The sequence below is a fragment of the Brachyistius frenatus genome, unplaced genomic scaffold (genome assembly GCF_029030835.1).
Source record: "Brachyistius frenatus isolate BFR_SWC_R1_liver_20210118 unplaced genomic scaffold, ASM2903083v1 Contig_9, whole genome shotgun sequence".
Taxonomy (NCBI): Eukaryota; Metazoa; Chordata; class Actinopteri; family Embiotocidae; genus Brachyistius; species Brachyistius frenatus.
The window spans coordinates 3,716,103-3,736,201 of record NW_027210608.1 but is presented as its reverse complement, the minus strand read 5'-3'; the positions used below and the strand labels follow the sequence as shown (position 1 = coordinate 3,736,201).

Below are 20,099 nucleotides of genomic sequence, written 5' to 3'. Positions count from 1 at the left end.
CCCAATGACTGAGTAGTTATGGTGTGTACCACATGGACTTAAACACCGTTAGCAGCTGAGTCAATGGTTTCTTCTGCTCTCTTTCCCCACATTTCCTCTCTGTCTGTACTGAGCCATCTAAAAACCACGATGAGCAGATTTGTGTGCTGCTCTAATAAAGTTCGACTCAAAAAGTCGCACTGTGTGCCTCTGGCAGGATCTTTCTCAACACAGATAACACAACACGACACAAAGCAGCTGTCTGTTAGCGCTTCCCTAACAGAACCAACAATAAAATAATCGTATGTCATCACCGACCATCAGATCAAGGCTGCTGCTTGTTAGACCTAATATTTCACTTCACAACAGCGCGTCCTGTTGACGGGGCTTTAGCCTTGAACACTTGATGTATTGTGCGTGCCTGAGCCCAGATGTTTGTACTGGCGAGGAGCAGCAGTGGGCTGGTAGTTCCACCTAATGGCTCCAAGCAGGTGCCGCAGTAATGAGGGCCCCTGGATGCAGCTTCAAAGGGCCCACGGTCTGCATTTCTCCCCCCCCCCCCCCGCTGGCCCCGGTCCACTCACCGGCTCCGAAGCGGGATGTGTAGTTCTCGATGCCTGCCAGGTCCAAGTAGTGGTTCCTGCGTTCCAGGTTCTCATCCACACAGTGGCGCTGGCAGCCAGGCTGGGTGTGGTGGTCACTGTGGTGGCGCCTGTGGACACAAGCGGCACCTCTCATTAGGTAAGAGTTTGGGCCAGTGACGTTCACTCTGGTAGTGTTTGGAGAAAGTAAAACAAGTGATCCTTATGATCAGGCAGTGGTGGAATAATTGTTAAGAGAAGTGAGATTGTGATTTCAAAAATCACAGGTTTGAATCTCAGCTGGGAGGACTTAAAGATGACTTAAAGAGGACTTAAAGATGACTTAAAGAGGACCTTAAAGATGACTTAAAGATGACTTAAAGAGGACTTAAAGATGACTTAAAGAGGACCTAAAGATGACTTAAAGATGACTTAAAGAGGACCGAAAGATGACTTAAAGAGGACCTAAAGATGACTTAAAGATGACTTAAAGAAGACTTAAAGATGACCTAACGAGGACTTAAAGATGACTTAAAGAGGACCTAAAGAGGACTTAAAGAGGACTTGAAGGGGACTTGAAGAGGACAGTCAGAGCGCTTACACTCCTGTTTACTCCTCCTAATTAAAGAGCAGAAGACTCTTACAGAACCCTAGTGTGAATTCCTCCTTTAACAACCATTGCCCCTAAACCCATGAGACAGTTTCTTTTTCTCTGCTTTAAGAGGTGGATGTTTAAAAAGTTCTTCTTCATGTACACATTACAAGCAGAGAGGAGGCGGGTTTACCTGAGGAGCGCTCGAGACTTCTTGTCGGCACTCTTCGGGTCTTCAATGCACTTGTCATTTTTCTCTCTGGGGTGGGGCATGTCTGCGTATGTGTGAAAGACAGTAGGCTATTATCAAAGAGAGCAACACAACACAACACAGCACAGCACAGCCACACACACACACACACACACACACACACACACACACACACACACACACACACACACACACACACACACACACACACACACACACACACACACACACACACACACACACACACACACACGCCTCAGAAGAAAGCAACCTTTGTTTTGGGGTTTTACTTTGAAGATCTATAGAAAAGGAAAAACAACAATGCTTCATTTATTCTATTTTCAACTCGCAGGCTTTTATAAGGGGTGGAATGAAATGAAAAACATGCAGACTTCAGAAATAGTTTATTAAGGACGTGAGATCTGATGCAGTTTGAAATTAGCATGAAGGCAACCGGCAATATTTTCAAAGCTTGCTCTGTCTGAATCTCTCGAACAGATATTTATAGCCGAAACAATAGGACGCAAACACACAGGAATATATACTTTTTGAGATATTTTTCTCTGACTACTTGTTTACCAAGTCGTCAGTGAGAAAAGTTAAGTTGAACGCCGCTATATTTTCCCAGCAGCTCTGAGAAGAGGGGACCAAGAGTGGAGGGGAGAAGACGGGAAGAAAGGGAACTTTGGAGAAAAGAAAAATGGCTGTGGTTATCAAAAGGACTCGGCACATCTCTTAAGGTTTCTTTCAGAGTATTTGAAGGCGCTGAGGGAGGGGGGCCCTCTCTTGGCTCTGTCACTCCCCCCATCATTAAAAATGAACCCCATTGAGTGGGAGAGATGGAGCGACGCAGAGACTGCAAGGAACAAAGCTCTGACAGGCCTGAAGCAGCCGCCTTTCTGCGTGAAAACAAACACATCTCTGGGTGAGCTGACAGCAGGCAACACAAGGGGGACCCCGGAATGCCCTTTCTTCGCCGCCGCTCCCACCCACTGCGTTAATGCGAGCTTTACCTGCCGCACCCTGCGTACAACTCCTCCACCGCTGGCTGGAGTCGGGAGCCACGGAGAGCTTGACCCGCAGCGTCTTGCTGCTGCTGGGAGAATGGTTGACGGAGGCATCCACCACCTCGTAGATGGTGTGGAGCAGGCTGGTGATGTCCTGCGGGAGAGATGAGGAGAGGACGTGTCAAATCGGAGCTTCCGTTTATCAAATGCTTTGTGTGATAAGCAACCAAAATATCTTTGAGATTTGTAGTGACACTTGTGCAGAAAACAGATCTTCAGTGCACATATTGGACAGAAAAACAAAGATTACAAGAACGCAAGAGAAAGGGAACATGAGAAACTATTCTTGTGACTGCAACATCCAAGAATCTGCAGCTTTATGCATTAAAAACATGCATAATAAATATCATGCTGGCCAAGAATTCAGAGACGTGACTCAGACAACAGTGAAACAGAGAAACACACTGACATCAGTTACTTCAGTGATCAGACCGGGTGGAAAGACGAGTTAGAAATTCCTAAAAAAAAAAAATTATAAAAAAAAAAAAACATCTTTGGCGGCGGCGCGGAGGGCTGACTTTGCTGTCAGGCCTGATGCGAGTCGTATCACAGCTGCGAGCTCCACACCTTCTCTATCTAATTCCCCAAAGTCTCTTCAATAACAATCACATCTGCATATGGAGCAACATCTGTGAACGCTATCAAATAAAAGAGACAAGGACACGTACACGTGAACTCTTACTGTTAATTATATATATATTGAAGTTTGTATTGTGTAGTGTGACTGAGGTTTATTATAAAAACCTCGACTACAGATCAATAAAGATCACCAAGAAACACAAAAAATTATATTAAAAAAATAAATAAGAAGAATTGTTAATAGTTTCAGATTAAAAGGGGTCACCCCAGAACATAAATGATCACATTTCGACGGCTTGATTTGTACGTATGATAATAACAACGATGTCTCTTGTGGCTGTTAAGAAGTTATATTTTGTACTGAAGAGCGTTTTTGTGCACCATGTTGAGCTAATGACTTCCTCCTGGGTGTAGCAACTGCGCTGGATCTTCTCATAGCAAAGCAAACTCTAATTGTCCATAAAAAATCGGAAGTGAAATGAATCGACTCATGTCATGTGCTGTATCTCAAATGTCTTCAGCGTTTCCCTGCAGGGAGTAACACGGCTTCATCACAGAGCTCCTTTGACAGAACTGCTGAGAATTGAACCTGCGCCACACAAAGACTGGGGCACCATGGTTTTTGCTCACTGTACCACTCTGACTCATAAAAAGGACTATTGTGAATTTTTCAGGGACTGGTTCCACATACTGGTTTCAGTCATAGACAAACTGTAAAATATTAAAATTAAAATAAACTAAAAGCTTCCTGTGCCATTTTTGGTTTCCTCCTCTTTTTTACTTGTGTGAAGGGATTAAATTTTTTTTTTTTTAAAAAGAGTTGGAAAAGAAAGCTTTTCTTTCCCCCCTCCAAGCCGCCGCCTGCCGTCTCATGAGCCGCGGAGCCACAGGCAATGCCAAAAAAAACTGCACAGCCAACCATACAGAGGACAGCTCCAGTCTCTTTGCGCTGTTTCAAGTTGTTCTCAAAAAACACAGGCCTTTCTGGATGTTGTCTCAGATCTGTACCAGGCAGACACAAGACACAAGGTGCCTCGCCGGAGCAGAAACACTCAAGACTTTGCTGGTTTGTTTCTTAGGAGTGAGATTGGGTTAGACTCTCCTTATATCTGCACTTTCCTTTTGGGTGTGGCAATAGCAGAAAAAGTGATCGGGGAAGTTATTGATTCATGCCCAGGCAAAGGTGGGATGTTATTGTGTGTAAGTGAGTTGCTGCCCCCGTCTTTTTCTGTGGTAATCAGTTCAAGTTTATGTTTCTTATATATATATATATATTTTTTTTTTTTTTTAATCATTATGCAATTTCAAAGTAAAACAAAATGACAAAATGAAATTAAACTACAACAAAGAAAACTAAATACAGTAAAATAAATAAATCTACTGTGGGGTGGTGGCAGATATTTAGACATATTTACAGCCTGCTTATCATAGTTGTTCACTTGTTTATTCATTCATTGTTTCAAAGGTTGGTTGCAGGATTATTACCTCTCTGGTAACTTTGCCGTTGTTGTCAAAGTCGTAGAGGGTAAAGGTCCACTCCTGCCTGTTATCCTCCTCCACAGACACGGCACACTCCAGCTCCTGGAACAGCACAGCATTGAACTCAGTATCGTACGGTGTGTACGTGGGGTGTGTATTTGTGTGTGTGTCCTGTCATTGCCCTAGTTTCATCCAGAGGGGGGAAGGAATAAACGTCCCGTTCTGTGTTGACACTCACTTCAAACTGGAGCTGTTTCTGTGGCCCTGCGGGAGATTGGCTGTCCCTCTCTTGCATCTTCTCCTCCGCACAGCAGCTGTCTGTCTTCTCCGGGGGTAAAGCCACTGTAACGACACACACACACACACACACACACACACACACACACACACACACACACACACACACACACACACACACACACACACACACACACACACACACACACACACACACACACACACACAAAGATAAAAGAGGGAGCCTGAGGATGGAAACGCTGGGTGCAGTCTTAACCTGAGGACATGTCGTCGCCCTTTTTTTAGGTGCCTCCTTGTAACCACCTTCTTCCGATTTTGGCAGCCGCAATTAAGATGTGTCAAATATTCAAGCGCTCCTGTTCGGAAATAATCCCACACAGCCAAAGTCCTTGTAGGTCATTTCGCACTGCTCTTATTCTGAAATTGTATTTTTGCATCCATATCATCATATTTATTAACAGTAGTATATTACACTGGCATCACAGTGATTTGATGGGTTTAAGATGATACATACACTCTATTCACCAACTTGCAAATCGTTTTGTTGGGCTGCTCAGATACATTGAACTTGTCGGACTATTGTGTGCGGATTATGGTATTTGTAATCAACTGAAAGGCTGAAAAATGTAATAAAATCCAAGCACAGTTTGGTTCTCAGTTAAAAAAATTGTCTTTTGAGCATTTTAGATTTTCAATCAAAGCAAATTGAACCATGACAGTGTGGAAGTCACAAGACCCTGAATCTTAGTCTTTTTTTTTTTTTAAGACATTTTAAGGTGCTTCCTTCAGTACTGAAAATTCACTTTGGTACCAGAATTAAAAAATGGTACTGTAATTAATCAGCACCTCATTTTGCAATGTTTCATCTTAGGTAACCAGTTCATCATTTCATTGTTCCAGAAAGAAGTACTGCTGAATAAAAACTGTAATATTAAGGCTGAAACTCAAATCTAAAATGTCAATCCAATTCAAAAAGTAGAAATGTGGAAACTGTGACAGCACGAATTCTCCAATGACAAAAGCTCTTCAATCAGCCTCACACACACTAATACTTTTTACCTCTTAGCGACAGTATCTAAACTCCCGGTGGGTTCACACCGAGAGCGGATGTCAAACATGAAACTAAACAGCACAACATGCTTAAAACATGACAGAATATGGCAATTGGCATTCGACTCTAAATGGTGGAACTGAAACAACGCGTGAACATCAAACAGGTCTACAGGACGCCCCTGAGTCGGCGGCTCAGTGCAGCAGAGCTCATCATTTTGTTGCAATGACATTCAGCCTACATTACTATCCACACTTAAAGTACAGTCAGACAGTCTGCAGGGAGCAATCATCTGTCACATGCACTTCCAACTGACGGCCAGACCCACCTGTGTGGGTTTCCCTTATCACAGAAGTCATGGTTAGCTTTACTGTACAAACACAGACAGGATTTAAAGTGAGGATGTCTTGGTGATATCAACTGTCAGACCTCAACAATTCTCAAACAATAAATCAATGAACCAATGTGTGAACTCAATGTGAACTCATGTATGCAAGTGGCAAATGTACGTAGCCTTTACTGTTTTTTTGAATCTGTAAGAAAAGTGTTGATTCAGCAGGTTAATGTCTGAGGTCACAGTTAAAGGTGGTGTTTTTTTTAATTTGGATTACACCACATTATAAGGTTGCACAGCCTGGTAGACCAAAATAGCAAGACAGTCGCTGTCTGGTTTAATGTTTCAGTTTCAGCGTTGGATGTTAGCCCAGATCTAACGCTACCGGATATCCTTCTTCGCTTTGAAATCCAGCATGTGTTTGACACACGAGACTGCCGACACACACAAGATGTAACTGAGATTTGGGACACGTACGTGTCAGCTCCTTCGCTGGCCGCTGTGAGTTACAGTTACTCAGACAGACATCCTCGTTTCACCCGTAGATGTTAATGTGTCTTTATCTCAGAAGCTTGTTCTGGCCTTAAGTCAGCCGCCGTGTGTTTCACCTCTGTTCATTTAGCTTTCATCATCATCATCATCATCATCAGCAGCACCCTCCACCCTCCCCCTTCACCCAGTCACAGTCCTGCAGGCTGCACACACCCATAAAGCCACAGAGACCACACCCCTCTCTCCGCCCTCCTCCCGCCACACTTTGAAGTTCCATTCTCAAACCTTTTGGAAGAGGATCAGACCGGCTGTAAAACAGAATCACTAATTAATTAAGCCGAGTCAAATCTGAAACACTGTTTGTTTGCTCGCCAACAGAGCAGACACAACAGCCCAATTTCTTTCCTCCTGATCCAAAGCAGATCAAAGCAAACCTGTCTCATCCCTGGGTAGGGGAAAATGCCAGAAATGAAAGGCATCATCCCAGGGAGCTTTTACCAACTTTTTGGAGAGGAGCAGCATTTGGGGTCCCGCCGTTTGATCATCTGAGGTGCTCAAAGGGAACATTGTGTGCGAGGGCAAATCTGTTCCGTAGCAGCCTCAATATGGTGGCGAGATGCTTATCTCAGAGCTAATGAAATGCCGGGAGGAGTAACAGTAATCTGCTATCACCCCCCCACACCCCACACCCCCTCTCTGACCCCCTCCCCAACACAGACATAAGCTGGCTCTTTATGAGTGAAGCTGCCGCCAGGGGATTGGCTGCACATCAGATCTGAGGGGCAAGACGAGGGCAGCCGAGGCTGGCACCCTCCATGCCAAGCCCGTTCCAGCTGCCCCGCTGCACACGTGCATGCATACACTTTATACACGCACACACAGAAGCGCAGCCAGGTTGGGAAAGCTGCCACAAACTGTGAGCAATCACACCCGGCTTAGCAAGGATACTGTATTACACAGAACTGGGCCTGCCGCGCCTTGGACAGGCAGCAGTGTTGGGTACCAGGGGGATTTTAGGATGGCCAGGATTGGATGGTCTTTGTGGCAAAGGTAACTTTTTCTCCTCCTTTACCGACGAAGCACTCAACTACTCATGAACAAGGTGTACAATAATCCAGCAGTACTTGCTGGGTAGTCCACATGTGAACCTGTAACATACTCGTAATCTAGAACAAGGTGCTGATAAACAGGACTCTCAACCCTTGGTGAAACAAAGGTTAAAGGGGCTTAATAAAAACCTTGTGTAGGCTCTTCTTCCTGCATGCCGGCAGCACTGATGTTAAGTATCCTTAAGACACTTTCATCATTGAGCTGTTCGTCTCTCCACTGAAATTTTTGCAGTAAAGTTCTTTTTTTAATCCCCACAAAACTTTCTCTGGATGTGCTTCTTTATACCGAGACGAAAGAAGTCTTTCATGTGCGTTGATTGTCCTATTGTTTCTGCTCTCCCCTGTTTTCTCTCTCATTTTCTTTACTTTGCTCCACACTGCGAGATCAATGAACAACAGATCGGATCACTCGAATTAAAAGCAGTTCATGTCGGGGACATCATGAATCCTCCACAGCTGTTTTTATTTGGGACTTAGTGATCCTGATGAGGAACAAAATGTCTTGATATACAGAAAATCGGCAATTGAAACTTCTATCAACTTAAATCTGATACTGTGACATTTCTCAACCAAAACAAACAAGTATGACAGATTTGCATTCCATTGGTCCATTTTATGGAAATATTCACACATAAACAATGACTTTTTTTTTAAATTAGTTATCTCACCCTTTGCCTATTCATTATAGTGAATCAACAGAGCTTTGATTAGCAACATCTGTCTTTAAGGGAGGACCAGATTGGCCCAAACTCAGTGACTTAAAATCATTTCAAACTCTATTTATCGGGCACATTATCTGTCGTCCAGTGAAGCAGAAACTGATATAAAAGTACATTTTTCTGCCGTGCCTCCAAATTCTGGGCCGGTCTCGTTCAACGTGTATACCTCTGCCTGCACCTCACGTCGAATCCTGTCTTTAAACGGGAGGAAGAGACTTTCTCCTCCCAGAGCTTTTAATCCAGGATCACATCACATCGGGGAGAAAAGACGGAGGAACGGAGGCACTTTTGCAGTGCACGGCCGGGGAGGGGCAGACGAGAGGCGGGAGGGAAGGTGAAGGGGTCCTCATCAGCACATTGCTGGGGCTTAGTGAACGGGTGTGAAGCGGAGGGGAAAGGATGAACCACTCAATCAGAGAGCCACACAAGTGCCTAAAGGGCAATTCCAAATAGTATTTTTGCACGTTTTCATTCATATCAAACACCAGAGCGGCTATTTTTGCCGGAGAGTGGAACAAAATCATTGAGATGAGCTGGTGTGGGAAATGATGATGAAGAGCAGAGGGCCTACCTTCCAAACGATAGTGTTCATCGCCGATCCCCACAGCGCATGCTTCATTTATGGAGTCCTGAGAAGAGAAAAGGAAAGAGAACAAGACACATACATCACTGTTTCAGGTCATATAAAAGGAGTAGTCGTCATATTTTTGTCACATAAAATCAAACATCTCCAACGGTGCAAATCCACACCACAGTTTTCCAACACAGAGTGACATGCCCCAACTGAAATTACAGCATTTATATATCTATATATGAACAAAGTTTGACAGTTGTGCACTGAGCTTAAACAGCAGCGGAAAGTTTAAGAGGATGGTAATTGCAGGACTGAAACAAACTGAGCAGAAGACTGGCAGTCAGATTTGAGACTGTGAAAGCAGAATCTAAATCATTGCTGCCAGCCTGCAGCAGATTCTGAGAAAAAGGCCTGGTAGTCGGGCTATTTCGGTGATGGACTGTCGTTGCAGGGATACGTTCAGAGGCTTGTTTCTATCCCGGGCCGTTTTTCACCCGGGACCCCTCGCCTGGCAGCCCTGTCTCTTAGTGCATACCTCAGAGACTGGAGGGACATGTGATCCCCGGCTTTGCTACGGAAAAAGTCTGGCTCAGGTATCCGTGTGGCATTGCATTCATCTGGCTGAAAAACCATTACTCACAGGCTGACAAATGCATATACATGCACATACCAGTACGCACGGCCCAACACATCCACAGACCCAACAACAACAACTTCTCCAATGCACACAAACTATTGGAAAAACATTTCTCTTGAGTCATCAAAAACTAGATAAACGTATTAACAGGAGACTTATCACTGGTGATGATTAACCTAAATGTTTAACTTCATAAAATGCCGTCTGGGATGTCCGTGTAGAAAGCATGTGTGTTTACTGTATACATGCTGGTGTGTTCATACATGTGTACATGTCAAAGGCGAGGCTGTGACAGCGTGAGAGGGGATTTCTGGGTAATCCAGAGAGGTAGAAGGTCAGATAGTCCGATCCTGCCCTCCTCAGTGTGGTGCTGGTCGGGCTGCAGCGCCGTGGGTGGCCTCAGGAAGAGAATACAGAAAACTGCAGGACTAAGGCTGATAGACGGATATCCAAAAGCAAAGCAGGGAGCCGGGATAAACCTGTTTGTTGTTGGTGTGAGTGGGTCAACAAACATTCCGTTACGGCTGCTTCTGGGCTTTAAATGCAGGTCTGGCACTGCTCAGTTTTGGTGTGATAAGAAGGCCAACAGTAGTTTTAATGATCATTTCAGGATCACATTAGAGTCAGACAGAAAGATGTTTAGCAATGACGAAAAATTATGAATTAAAAGTACATGTTTGTCAACAATGAAATTTCATGGTTCAAATGGTCTTTATTAATCGGGGGTGAAATTTACATAACTGCATCAATTTCCCAAGAAATAACTATTTAAAACATTTATCTGCTAACCCACCACTCCATCTGTCAAGGAACTCATTTGTGTTGTATTGCATTTGTAGCATTTCTGGTCCTTGCCAAGTTCCTGGTGTAAAATATTTTCTCAGAGGTTTGTCTTTCATTACATATTTTTTTTATGTAAATTGAGAAGTATTGAAAGAAATGCAAACTTTCAAAACAAGGTTGTTTTCTTAGGGTTTACTGTAAAAAAAAAAAAAAAAGGAGCTACATTTAGCTGAAGAAAAGGAGTTCATCATTATAGGTTTGGGAGAAACTAATTGCACAGTAATACCATCCTGTTTATTGGTGGATGTTTTAGTTTCTCATAATCACCCTTTATTTTAAAAGAAAGCATTTAACCCGAGACGGCTGTCACAGGTTAAACGCTGGTTGTCACTGTTAGCGGAGACTCTGCTGAGCAGTTACACACATTTCTCTGCTAAACTCTGCTAAAATTACACAGAATAGCATTACATAATTACGAGACAAAGTTACTGTAAGTCTCCTTTGCCAATACACACACTCACTCAGATGGAAAGGATGGTCACGAAGGAGAGACAGCTGATGCTCAATGACCCATTCAGACATCAAGCCCAGTCAATTATATCGTAGTAACATTCACGCGGGCCTCTGTTGAGCCTCACAAAAATAAAAAATCACTCCACAATAGACATTCCTTTGATTTCTCACGCACATAAAAAAAACACACACACACACCATCTTGAATGTGTTTCAGTTTTTTTGATGAATGATCCAAAATTATTGAGGGGTTAGCCAAGAACATGAGAAAAAGGGAGAGGAGGAATGTACTAATTGGTTGTTGTCTGTGGTGATGGATGAGGGCCGTATTATTAGTATGCTGAGGTTACTCTGGGATCTGCTCTGGTCAGTGTTAAGAAAGAAATATCCCAGGCTTTTTTTTTTCTTTTTTTTTTTAACTCCAAACAAACACGCACACTGGTCCTCTGTTGAAAAGTCTCAGATCACTGAATATATCAGTGATTACTTTGACAGTTCTGCTTGCAGCTTTTAATTGAACTGAATTCAAATTTTTTTGGGGGGTGTCACATATAAAGTCTAAATCTGTCCCACAGAACCACTTCACTGTCAAACACGGCTCTCTAGTTTCTGGCTCTGGCAGTGATTGATCAGGTCGTCAAAATACTGAGCAGGAGCTCTAAAAATAAGAGATGTTTGTCTTTCTGCCTTCCTGCCAGCCAACTGGTCACAAGAACAATGAAGACATTTATTTTTCTAATTCCAGAAAAAGGGATGTTTTTAACCAGAGAAGTAACAAAGAGATTATTAACACCTACCCACCTAGAAAAAAATGCCCTCAATAGCCTATAATCGTAACTTTTATGTTACTCCTACTAAGACGTGATTGACAGAACTCCCACTCTACTACTTACTCTTACTAAACTAGACCAAAACATCTCCATCTTTTCTGTTTAATTTAGTAAATTAATTTCCTTTTTGTTGCTGTAAGTTCCAGTTTTAGTTCATGATATGAGTCATAAACTCCACTAAAGTCTACTTATTTTACAGAAATCAGGGTCTTTTTTTTATGGTAACAAGCTGTAATATAATTTTTATTGACCCAAACTGAAAGTAGCACAGATGGCCAAGCTATGAAGAATATTAAACGCACATCAAAAGACAGAATATCTTTTGTAACTAAAATTATATTATTACACACTAAATAAAAAGTAACAAAAATAGCAGTTGTGGCTGGTTTTAGACTACAAAGTAAGTCAGTGCAGTTCGTTGGGCAACAGAGAAAAAAAGCTTTAACTCATTCGCTTCAGTTTGACGTGAAACTAAAAAGCTTAGTGTGGATTTACCCAAAACTACAATGAAAATGATTTTACAACTAATGAGCAAAGATGAGGCTGAGCTGATGCAACGTTTACAAATGTCGAGTCTGTGAGTCTGAATGGTCGACATCAATGAGAGAACTGGGTCTCGTTAAATTCTTGTTTACATTGAACATGGCCACAATATTCATGACAACCACATGTACGTAAAACTACAAAAAGAGCCATCCATCTTTTTTTGGCTAGGCAATGAGCCACTGTTGGGTTTCTACGGGACCTTTGCTAATTCAAAGGTCGGGGGTCAATGTGGGAGAGCACTTCAAGGGGATGAAGCCTCCAAACAATCTCACCCCCACACCACCAGTGGCTCAACCACAGCTAAAGTAAACAAGTAAAATGTCCACGGAGCCAATAATCATATTGTTAAAATCAGCTCTAAATGATGCAGACGCACTGCTTATCAACTCTGCTGTATACTGGGCGCTGCAGTGTTTGGCCATCTTGTTTGTTATTATGGCATAGGACCCAAACTATGTCACGAAAGCTGGAGCAGGAAGTCACTTTCCTGCGGCACTGCCGGAACCCGGACCGAACCGGTCAGGGGTGCAGGCGTCAGGGCACAAACAGGCATTTTTCTCCTCCACTTCATGGGACCAGCTAAAACAATTTTCCAGACATGATGTTAAATGTTCTGTGGAAACCAGAGCATAAAGCATTTTGCTTTCAATAGCCGCCAGGTCCTTCAGAGCTTCTTCAGGGCCTCTGGGACCAGGGATTGTGTGGCCCCTGTGTGTTTTAAAGTTGTTCAATCCCCCTCACAGAAAGTGATTTATGACTGGAATGTAACACAGAACATAGTGTGCCGGCCCCATTACAACATCACATCTACATTGCTCGCGGGCTCGAAGGCCTGTTTGGTTTGGCCCCTGGAACTATTTGGCAAACCTCATCAATGGCACACTTTATAAATATGGATTTGGATGTGCCAAAGACACATGACCATATTTAAGAAGAATAATAATAATAATAATAATAATAATATTTACAGAGCTAACATCATCTGTGGTGTTATTTCATTAAAAATGTTGACCGCTCAACTACCTTCAGTACGTTGTGTTTACTAAAGTAAATATCAGCTGTAAAACATTATAATGAGGGGCGCTCATTCAACACCTGTCCTTAGATTGATTAGCATCAATCTCAGGAAACTAATAATCAATAATACTCCAATACAGAGCACCAATGGTATTTGATTCGCTAACGAGACAATATTTTGTCAAAACAAATGTGTATGTCGTTATCGCAAAAATACACTGAAATTTCATGATTAGAATTACATCATTTTAGGGCCAACTTCGTCAAGGTTGGCATCCTGAACTAATGATGTAGCTGAAAAGAGCAATCTAAGGCTGCCACTTCTTCAAAAGGCCAACATTTGTTTGAACGTAATTACTGTAATGACCCTTTTGAATTTTAAAGTTCACAGTCTATATGAGGAGCAGACCATTTGAAGTCATTTGCCTGTCATCCAGCAGAGGGCGCTCTTACAAATCACCATCAGATCTGACCTATCGTAGCCCCTATTTGACCCAGTGTGATCATCAGTTGTGCAGAGCCGTGCAGAGTGGACAATCACGACATCAAGGTTTGGGTTCTACACCAAACCAATTGCATGTCATTTCATATTCGTTCAAATGTAATTTTTGGAAAAAGTGACAGCCCTATAGGACTCTGCTCATTTAGACTATCCCAGATAAGTTTGAGTTAAAAAGGTCTGAAACAGCTTTTGCCATTTACTTTCGAATATATTGCAATGTTTTTGTCTTTTTGCCCGGGATAGAGCAAGACAGGCAGAGAAAGGGAGAAAGACAGTGGGCGCATGTTGGCACACAACCGACTGGTGGAGTTACGACACAAAGTTGCCTCTCGCGTCATCCTTACTCTGGCGCTGCAGACTTGACCCACTGGGCCAACTTTTTTTCTGCGAGTCTGTGTTTGAAGCAAAGGGGTACATTAAAGTGCAAGTAATATGTACTTGTATGTGACTGTGGGAAAGTCCCACAAGGCCTCTTGGTCTCTATGCTGTCTGCCTCCATGACCCACCACACAGGCTGACAATTTATGCGGCCGACGACAGCTCCACCTGATCGCACGCCAGGGCTCAGTGGAGGCAGGCCTCTCGAGCAATGGCAGCACCACTGGCACTCCATCAAAACCCAGGAAAAATCTCATTAGGGCTGCGGCTGGGTGCCTCCTGCCCGGTCCTCCACCTTCAGGAAGTGCAACATTAAGAGAAGCCGTGCCGACACGAAGCGGGGAGCGACACATGAAAAGCCATTTAGCCAAACGGGCGAGACAGGCAGAGTGACAGAGACAAGGCTGGATGTGGGAATACCGGCCATGCTTCTCCAAGTATGTCTGCTTCCCCTGGGCTTTTCAGACAGGAGATGGCTGAGGTTGCCGACACTCACATAAAAGCCACCCAGCACTGGAGAAGGTGAAACAGAGCAGAACAGAAAGTGAGGAGGGATTACTCCCACTTGTGCCCCAGCATGTCCAATATCTGTACACATGGATAGATCGAAGACCACAGGCAGCACCATAAAATACCAGGAGAGTGCAGAACATGCGATGCCCCGGTGTCCTTGAACCAGGTGTGTTAAGATACACTGAAGATGTCGTCATGTATTTGTACTTTGTCCCTTAAATCTGGTGGGCTTGGCAGATGAAATGATTATGACGGAGTTCGTCTAATCTGGATAGCAGCCATTACAAAAAGTTTATGAATTACTAATGGAGAAAACAGCTGTATAGCATGGGAATTTTCAAACGCTCCAGTGCACACACAGTCCCAGTGTTGAAAACCAAGAAGTAAAACAACAAAAAAAGCCCAGCTCTTATTAGTTTTAGAGCTGCAAATTAGCTTATAGGTGTAGTGTTACTCACAGAGGACCTCAGGAAAGGAAATACCCATCCCCCTCCACCATCCCAAAGAGTAAACTGAGATACACCGGAGGCAATTTCAAAGGACTGCGCAGTACAACTCCTGGAATCTGGAGCAGAGCCTATCCTGCAACGTGTGGTGAGTGTGGTGGTGGTGCAAGAGGAGAAAAACGGACCACCAGTCATCATCAAACAACAGTTTAAACCGGGGTCCGGGCCTCTCTTCCAGCTCTTCATGCTGGAGTGCTCCTCACCTTCCAGCAGCATTAAACAGCCTCATTCAAAGCACCACGTCGCAGTAAAACATGACGCCCCGAGATGGAGCCAAGATAGAGGGTGTTGATGTGAGGTAGTGAAGTGCCTGTGAGTGAGGCTTCAAAGGGGATCAGTTTTCACACATGAAATGAAGATCTCAGATAATCATATAGCATCGCAGAGCTGACGTGAGACAGTCCCATTTGTGGAGAGCGAGGAGACGGGGCCAATTTGCAGACAACACCCACAGACCAAGAGCCATGGCAAATCAATATCTCTGCATTTCTCTCCAGCCAAACGAGATACACCTGATTCTTTTTCCTATTTTTTTTTTTTTTTTTTTTTACAAAGCGACTATGAGGCCCATCATCACACGATGCACTGAGGTACTCTGTTGAAGTTGTTCCAGGAAAACAGATGCTTAAGTTGTCTAAAATGTCAGAGCTTTACAACAAACAGAGGGGGATGTTTTAAATATGAAGCACCTTGCAGTACATTTAGTGTACACATTGTACTTTTTAGTACAAATACCACACAGCTGAACAACATTATTATCAGTTCAGTATGCAACAGAAAAAAAAGAAAAAAAACACAGCAGGCACAATCAGATTGGAAAATTGTCAAAATGTGGTTACGACAGCAAACTTTAAAACCACACATAGACCTCTAAATTACATCCAAAGCTTTCTCTCCTGATTCTCAGCCACTACGTCTGCCTTGATTTTTCAGCACCTATGAAGAGAGGGCACTACTTAGGTTGAGTGGATAACAAACTAGATAAATAATTGGACAATTATAAGTCCCTAAACTCTGTGGACCAAACAGGGTTAACTTATAATTTGACGTCTCGGATGGAGCTTCAAAGACAGACACCTTCCCTGCAGACTCGGCGGCCCCATGCCTGACACCCCTCAGTCACAGCACACCCACCTCTCTTCCTGCACCCCAGGAAGGAAATTATAGCCACGGAGTTGGAATCCATCACCAGGCAGGTTGGAGGAAGCAGCTCTATGATTAAAGTGTGCATGGTCAGCAAACACACAAAGCTGGAAGGGGTTTGAGGAGGCTGCACATGCCAGAGGGCTTACCGTGTTAACTCTAGTTCACGACACCGGTCATGCTGAGATTCTCAACACATAAACAGATAAACACACACCAGAGACATTTTAGTGAGGCTGAAAAAAATCCCTGCATATGGAGGCGGAGGAGTGGCTCAGGAGAGTTTTGCCCTGTTTATGAAGTTAAATTATATGTGTGTGTAAATTAAACATTGGACTACAGGAGGTTGTGAAGACACGTATCTGTGTGGTGGATGTGTGACTTTTTGTACACGTATTGTTTTCTCTCCGAATTCATTTCTTTTTCTTTTACAGGGCCAACAAGTGCCGTGATTGGACGCGTACCCTTTGTGGAGCGATAGCGCGCAGCCACCAGTCATTTCTCCACATCAGATTAACATTGCAAACACTGCTGGTCACATTACCTCACCCACATCAAAGGCTGCCTCCTGAAAGGCTCAGTGGAATATTAGCAGAGATTTACAGCCCTCATCTCTATGCTTCAGAAACCTGCTGATCTGAAGTAATCTCCCTCCCCCTCTCACTTTTCTGTGTTCTATGTGTGAAGTTGGCCAACACTTTAATGACCCATTTACAAAACTTTTACACCTGCAAAGATAAGCTTTTACAACTCAGCCAGCCCCTCAGGCGCTAAACCCTACCTGTTACTCAAGGTAACGGCCTTTATTAGCTTTTGAAAAATATGTAACCGCAACAATTAACATTTATCACACTGTTTATCAAAGCCGTATCTCACCAGAGAGGAGGAGAGGGAGGATACAATGTGTCAAGATCAAGAGTCTAACAGCGTGATCGCCCCTCCAGCAGTTTAGAGAAGCCCGTCGCTACGAGTGCTTTCATTTCATTTTCTACGAGAAATATTTGACCCGAATTCAAAAAAGTTCACTTGCTTCTTCTGAAACTTATTTGAAAAAAATTACAACGACAAAAAAAACTAAAACATTATCAGCGAATCATAAAGTTGATGTAAGGATAAGCAACAGTTTGCTGTGGTCCTGTGGCTGTAAACGCAACTGTATTCATCAGAATAAAATAAAGAAATACAACCACTGTTACTTCATTTTAATAATTGTCATTTTGACTCTTCTTTTGCTACGTGGCCTGCAGCTGAACTTCTAGTATTCACACACAGGCATTAGTAAACAATGTGAGCAGATGGCATTAGCGAAGGCTGTTCTGTTTTTGTCCTAAACTTTCCTCAGGAGTCCAGAGAGTTAACAGGGAATCTGAGCTGGAGGTGAATCCTTATGACATTTTCTCCGGAGCCAATGAACTCCACTTTGGGAACTTGCATTCCCAAGTGGAAGCTCTGGCTTGGAAGGGAATGGAGACGGCCTGTCGCTTGGCCTTGATTTACAGGGTGTCTCCGCCTGCCAAGAGCAACAAATCACAACATTATGGCCCTCTGAATTGAGAGTGAAGCCCACATCCAAAGAATAAGGAAAAGAGAAAAGGAAAAGAAAGAAAGAGGAGAGAGGGTGTCTCACACAAAATGACACACCTCATCTCCAAAAGCCTGTGTGGTTAGAATTGGATATGTCACCCTTGCAGAAGGAAATTAGTTCGCTCTGAAACCTTTAACTTCTTCAGCAAAAAGGGCAGAGCAGTCCTGCTGGGGTGACACAAGCTTAGGGAGCGCGTGCACGAGTTTCAATCACTATTGCAAAAACAGGATGGATTATACATTCTAGACAAACGGTTGGCAACATGCCTGCTTCCATCATTAAGTGTCTGAGAGTAACAGTGTGCTCCACTCGGTCTGGAGGGTCTTAGTAATTAGTCAAAGCTCTCTTTGAGGAGAGACAGTCCTTCAGTCGTCTGGGTGGCTTCAGACGCCAGTCTGAAGTGTAGCAAAGTGTGGGAGGAACAGGATTTTAGTCAGGAAGTCTACCTCGAGGGCAGCAAGAAAGTGACAGGCACTTCAGCCTTTTACCAAAGCCAAATGAGAGCACACGTCTCTGTAACTTGTCATGATAGTGGCTACAGTGAAAAGATCTCTTTATAATAGCATATATTCATACTGAGGTTTTTTCGCAATGTAATAGTGTTCAATAGTGTCTTGAAAATTGCATTTCCTAAATAAATTGTGTTTTAATTATCTGATCTACAACATTAAAAAGCTGCTGAATGAAAAAAAAAAAATCAAACAAACAAAGCGAAACCTGTTTATAGATATATATAGTAAGTTTTCCTCATGTTATTATCTGATCTACCAAACCTGTTTTGTAAGTTGTTAGGGTGTATTATGAGTGCAGTCTGAGCCACTACGCACATGAAAACAAAGCTGCCGATGAGGAAAATATCATAAAGCCCGATGTTTACAATCAGATTTCTACAATTTCCCCCAAATGACAGATGTCAGAAACATTTATTCAAAGCCAGTTACTAAACATTGCCACTGTCATCAACAGCGGAGCTCCATGCGGTAGGTGGCACTTGTGAAAACCTCCGACGTGTGCATGTTGACCAGATGGGACAGACCTCAACACCAAGGTGGCCAAATTCTTCCTTTCTGCCTGTGCACGCATACTAGATATTCATACGATCACACACACACACACACACACACACACACACACACACACACACACACACACACACACACACACACACACACACACACACACACACACACACACACACACACACACACACACACACACACACACAACACACAAACACTACACACGAACAGACATCCTGCCAGCCACAAGCCACTACCTCAAAACATCCCTCACATCTGACCTTATAACTGTGGACTTAAAATCTTTGTAATTACAGAGAGTGTTTCAACTTAGCAAGTAAACATAGCAGCAGAAATAGACACTTCAACTACTATATAGGAGTGTGCTGGTGCCATAGCACATTTCTATTCATAGCTGACTGGAATTAGTGGCTTGTGTCACAGCTCACTATAATGAACTTGCAGCAGAGTCGGTTACAGTTGCAGACAGCTAGGAAATGGTACTACCAATACTCCTGCACATATTAACACACAGAAACATAAAAATACACGCGCAAAAAAAAAAAAAAAAAAAACCATTTATGAAAAGCTATGGTTAAACATGATCTAATCATTTAGCCTCAACCCATAACTTCCTATTGGTTTCACAGCACAATTGTTTTGTGCGTGAACTATAGTGTGCTACAGCTGTGGGTGAAATAATTTCATCCCCAGCAACTGTAGAAGCAACAACACCGTCTATCAATATTGAAGGTGAAAGGTTTGAAGTTATATCCACGCACCTACCTAATTATCAGTGGAGAGTGACAGTGAAAAAATTGAATGTCATTTGACTTGTGTCAGTTTCAGAGTATAATAAAAGCTTACAGGAGGGAAAGTTGAATATATAGAAAGGACAGATTTTTATGATAAAACAAAGGAAACAGTGTACGTCAAACAGACTCCATCTCTCATACTGTAAACTCTGAGGTAAACTAATCTCAAATTTCAGACAGGGTTGTACACTTTAAGGTTGCACTGCAGTCCCCTGAAGACTTAAAAAAGGAGTGTTGAGTGTTATTAAGTAGTTGGCTGAGGGAGTGGTGGGTTTGACAGACAGGGC

General features: G+C 43.1%; 1 protein-coding gene across 2 annotated transcripts in view; it reads right to left on the bottom strand.

Moving 5' to 3' along the window:
• nkd1 (NKD inhibitor of WNT signaling pathway 1) overlaps positions 1 to 20,099 on the bottom strand; it is a 29,164-nt gene that overhangs the window by 1,147 nt on the left and 7,918 nt on the right. The window contains exons 4-9 of one of the 2 annotated variants that reach the window (XM_069690382.1): positions 9,023 to 9,080; positions 4,727 to 4,830; positions 4,495 to 4,590; positions 2,377 to 2,524; positions 1,346 to 1,427; positions 564 to 691 (exon numbers count right to left, since the gene is read on the bottom strand). In XM_069690382.1, coding sequence (XP_069546483.1) covers positions 564 to 691; positions 1,346 to 1,427; positions 2,377 to 2,524; positions 4,495 to 4,590; positions 4,727 to 4,830; positions 9,023 to 9,080 — 616 coding nt within the window. The remainder of the gene's footprint in view (positions 1 to 563; positions 692 to 1,345; positions 1,428 to 2,376; positions 2,525 to 4,494; positions 4,591 to 4,726; positions 4,831 to 9,022; positions 9,081 to 20,099) is intronic. The other variant, XM_069690383.1, reaches the window with a different exon arrangement.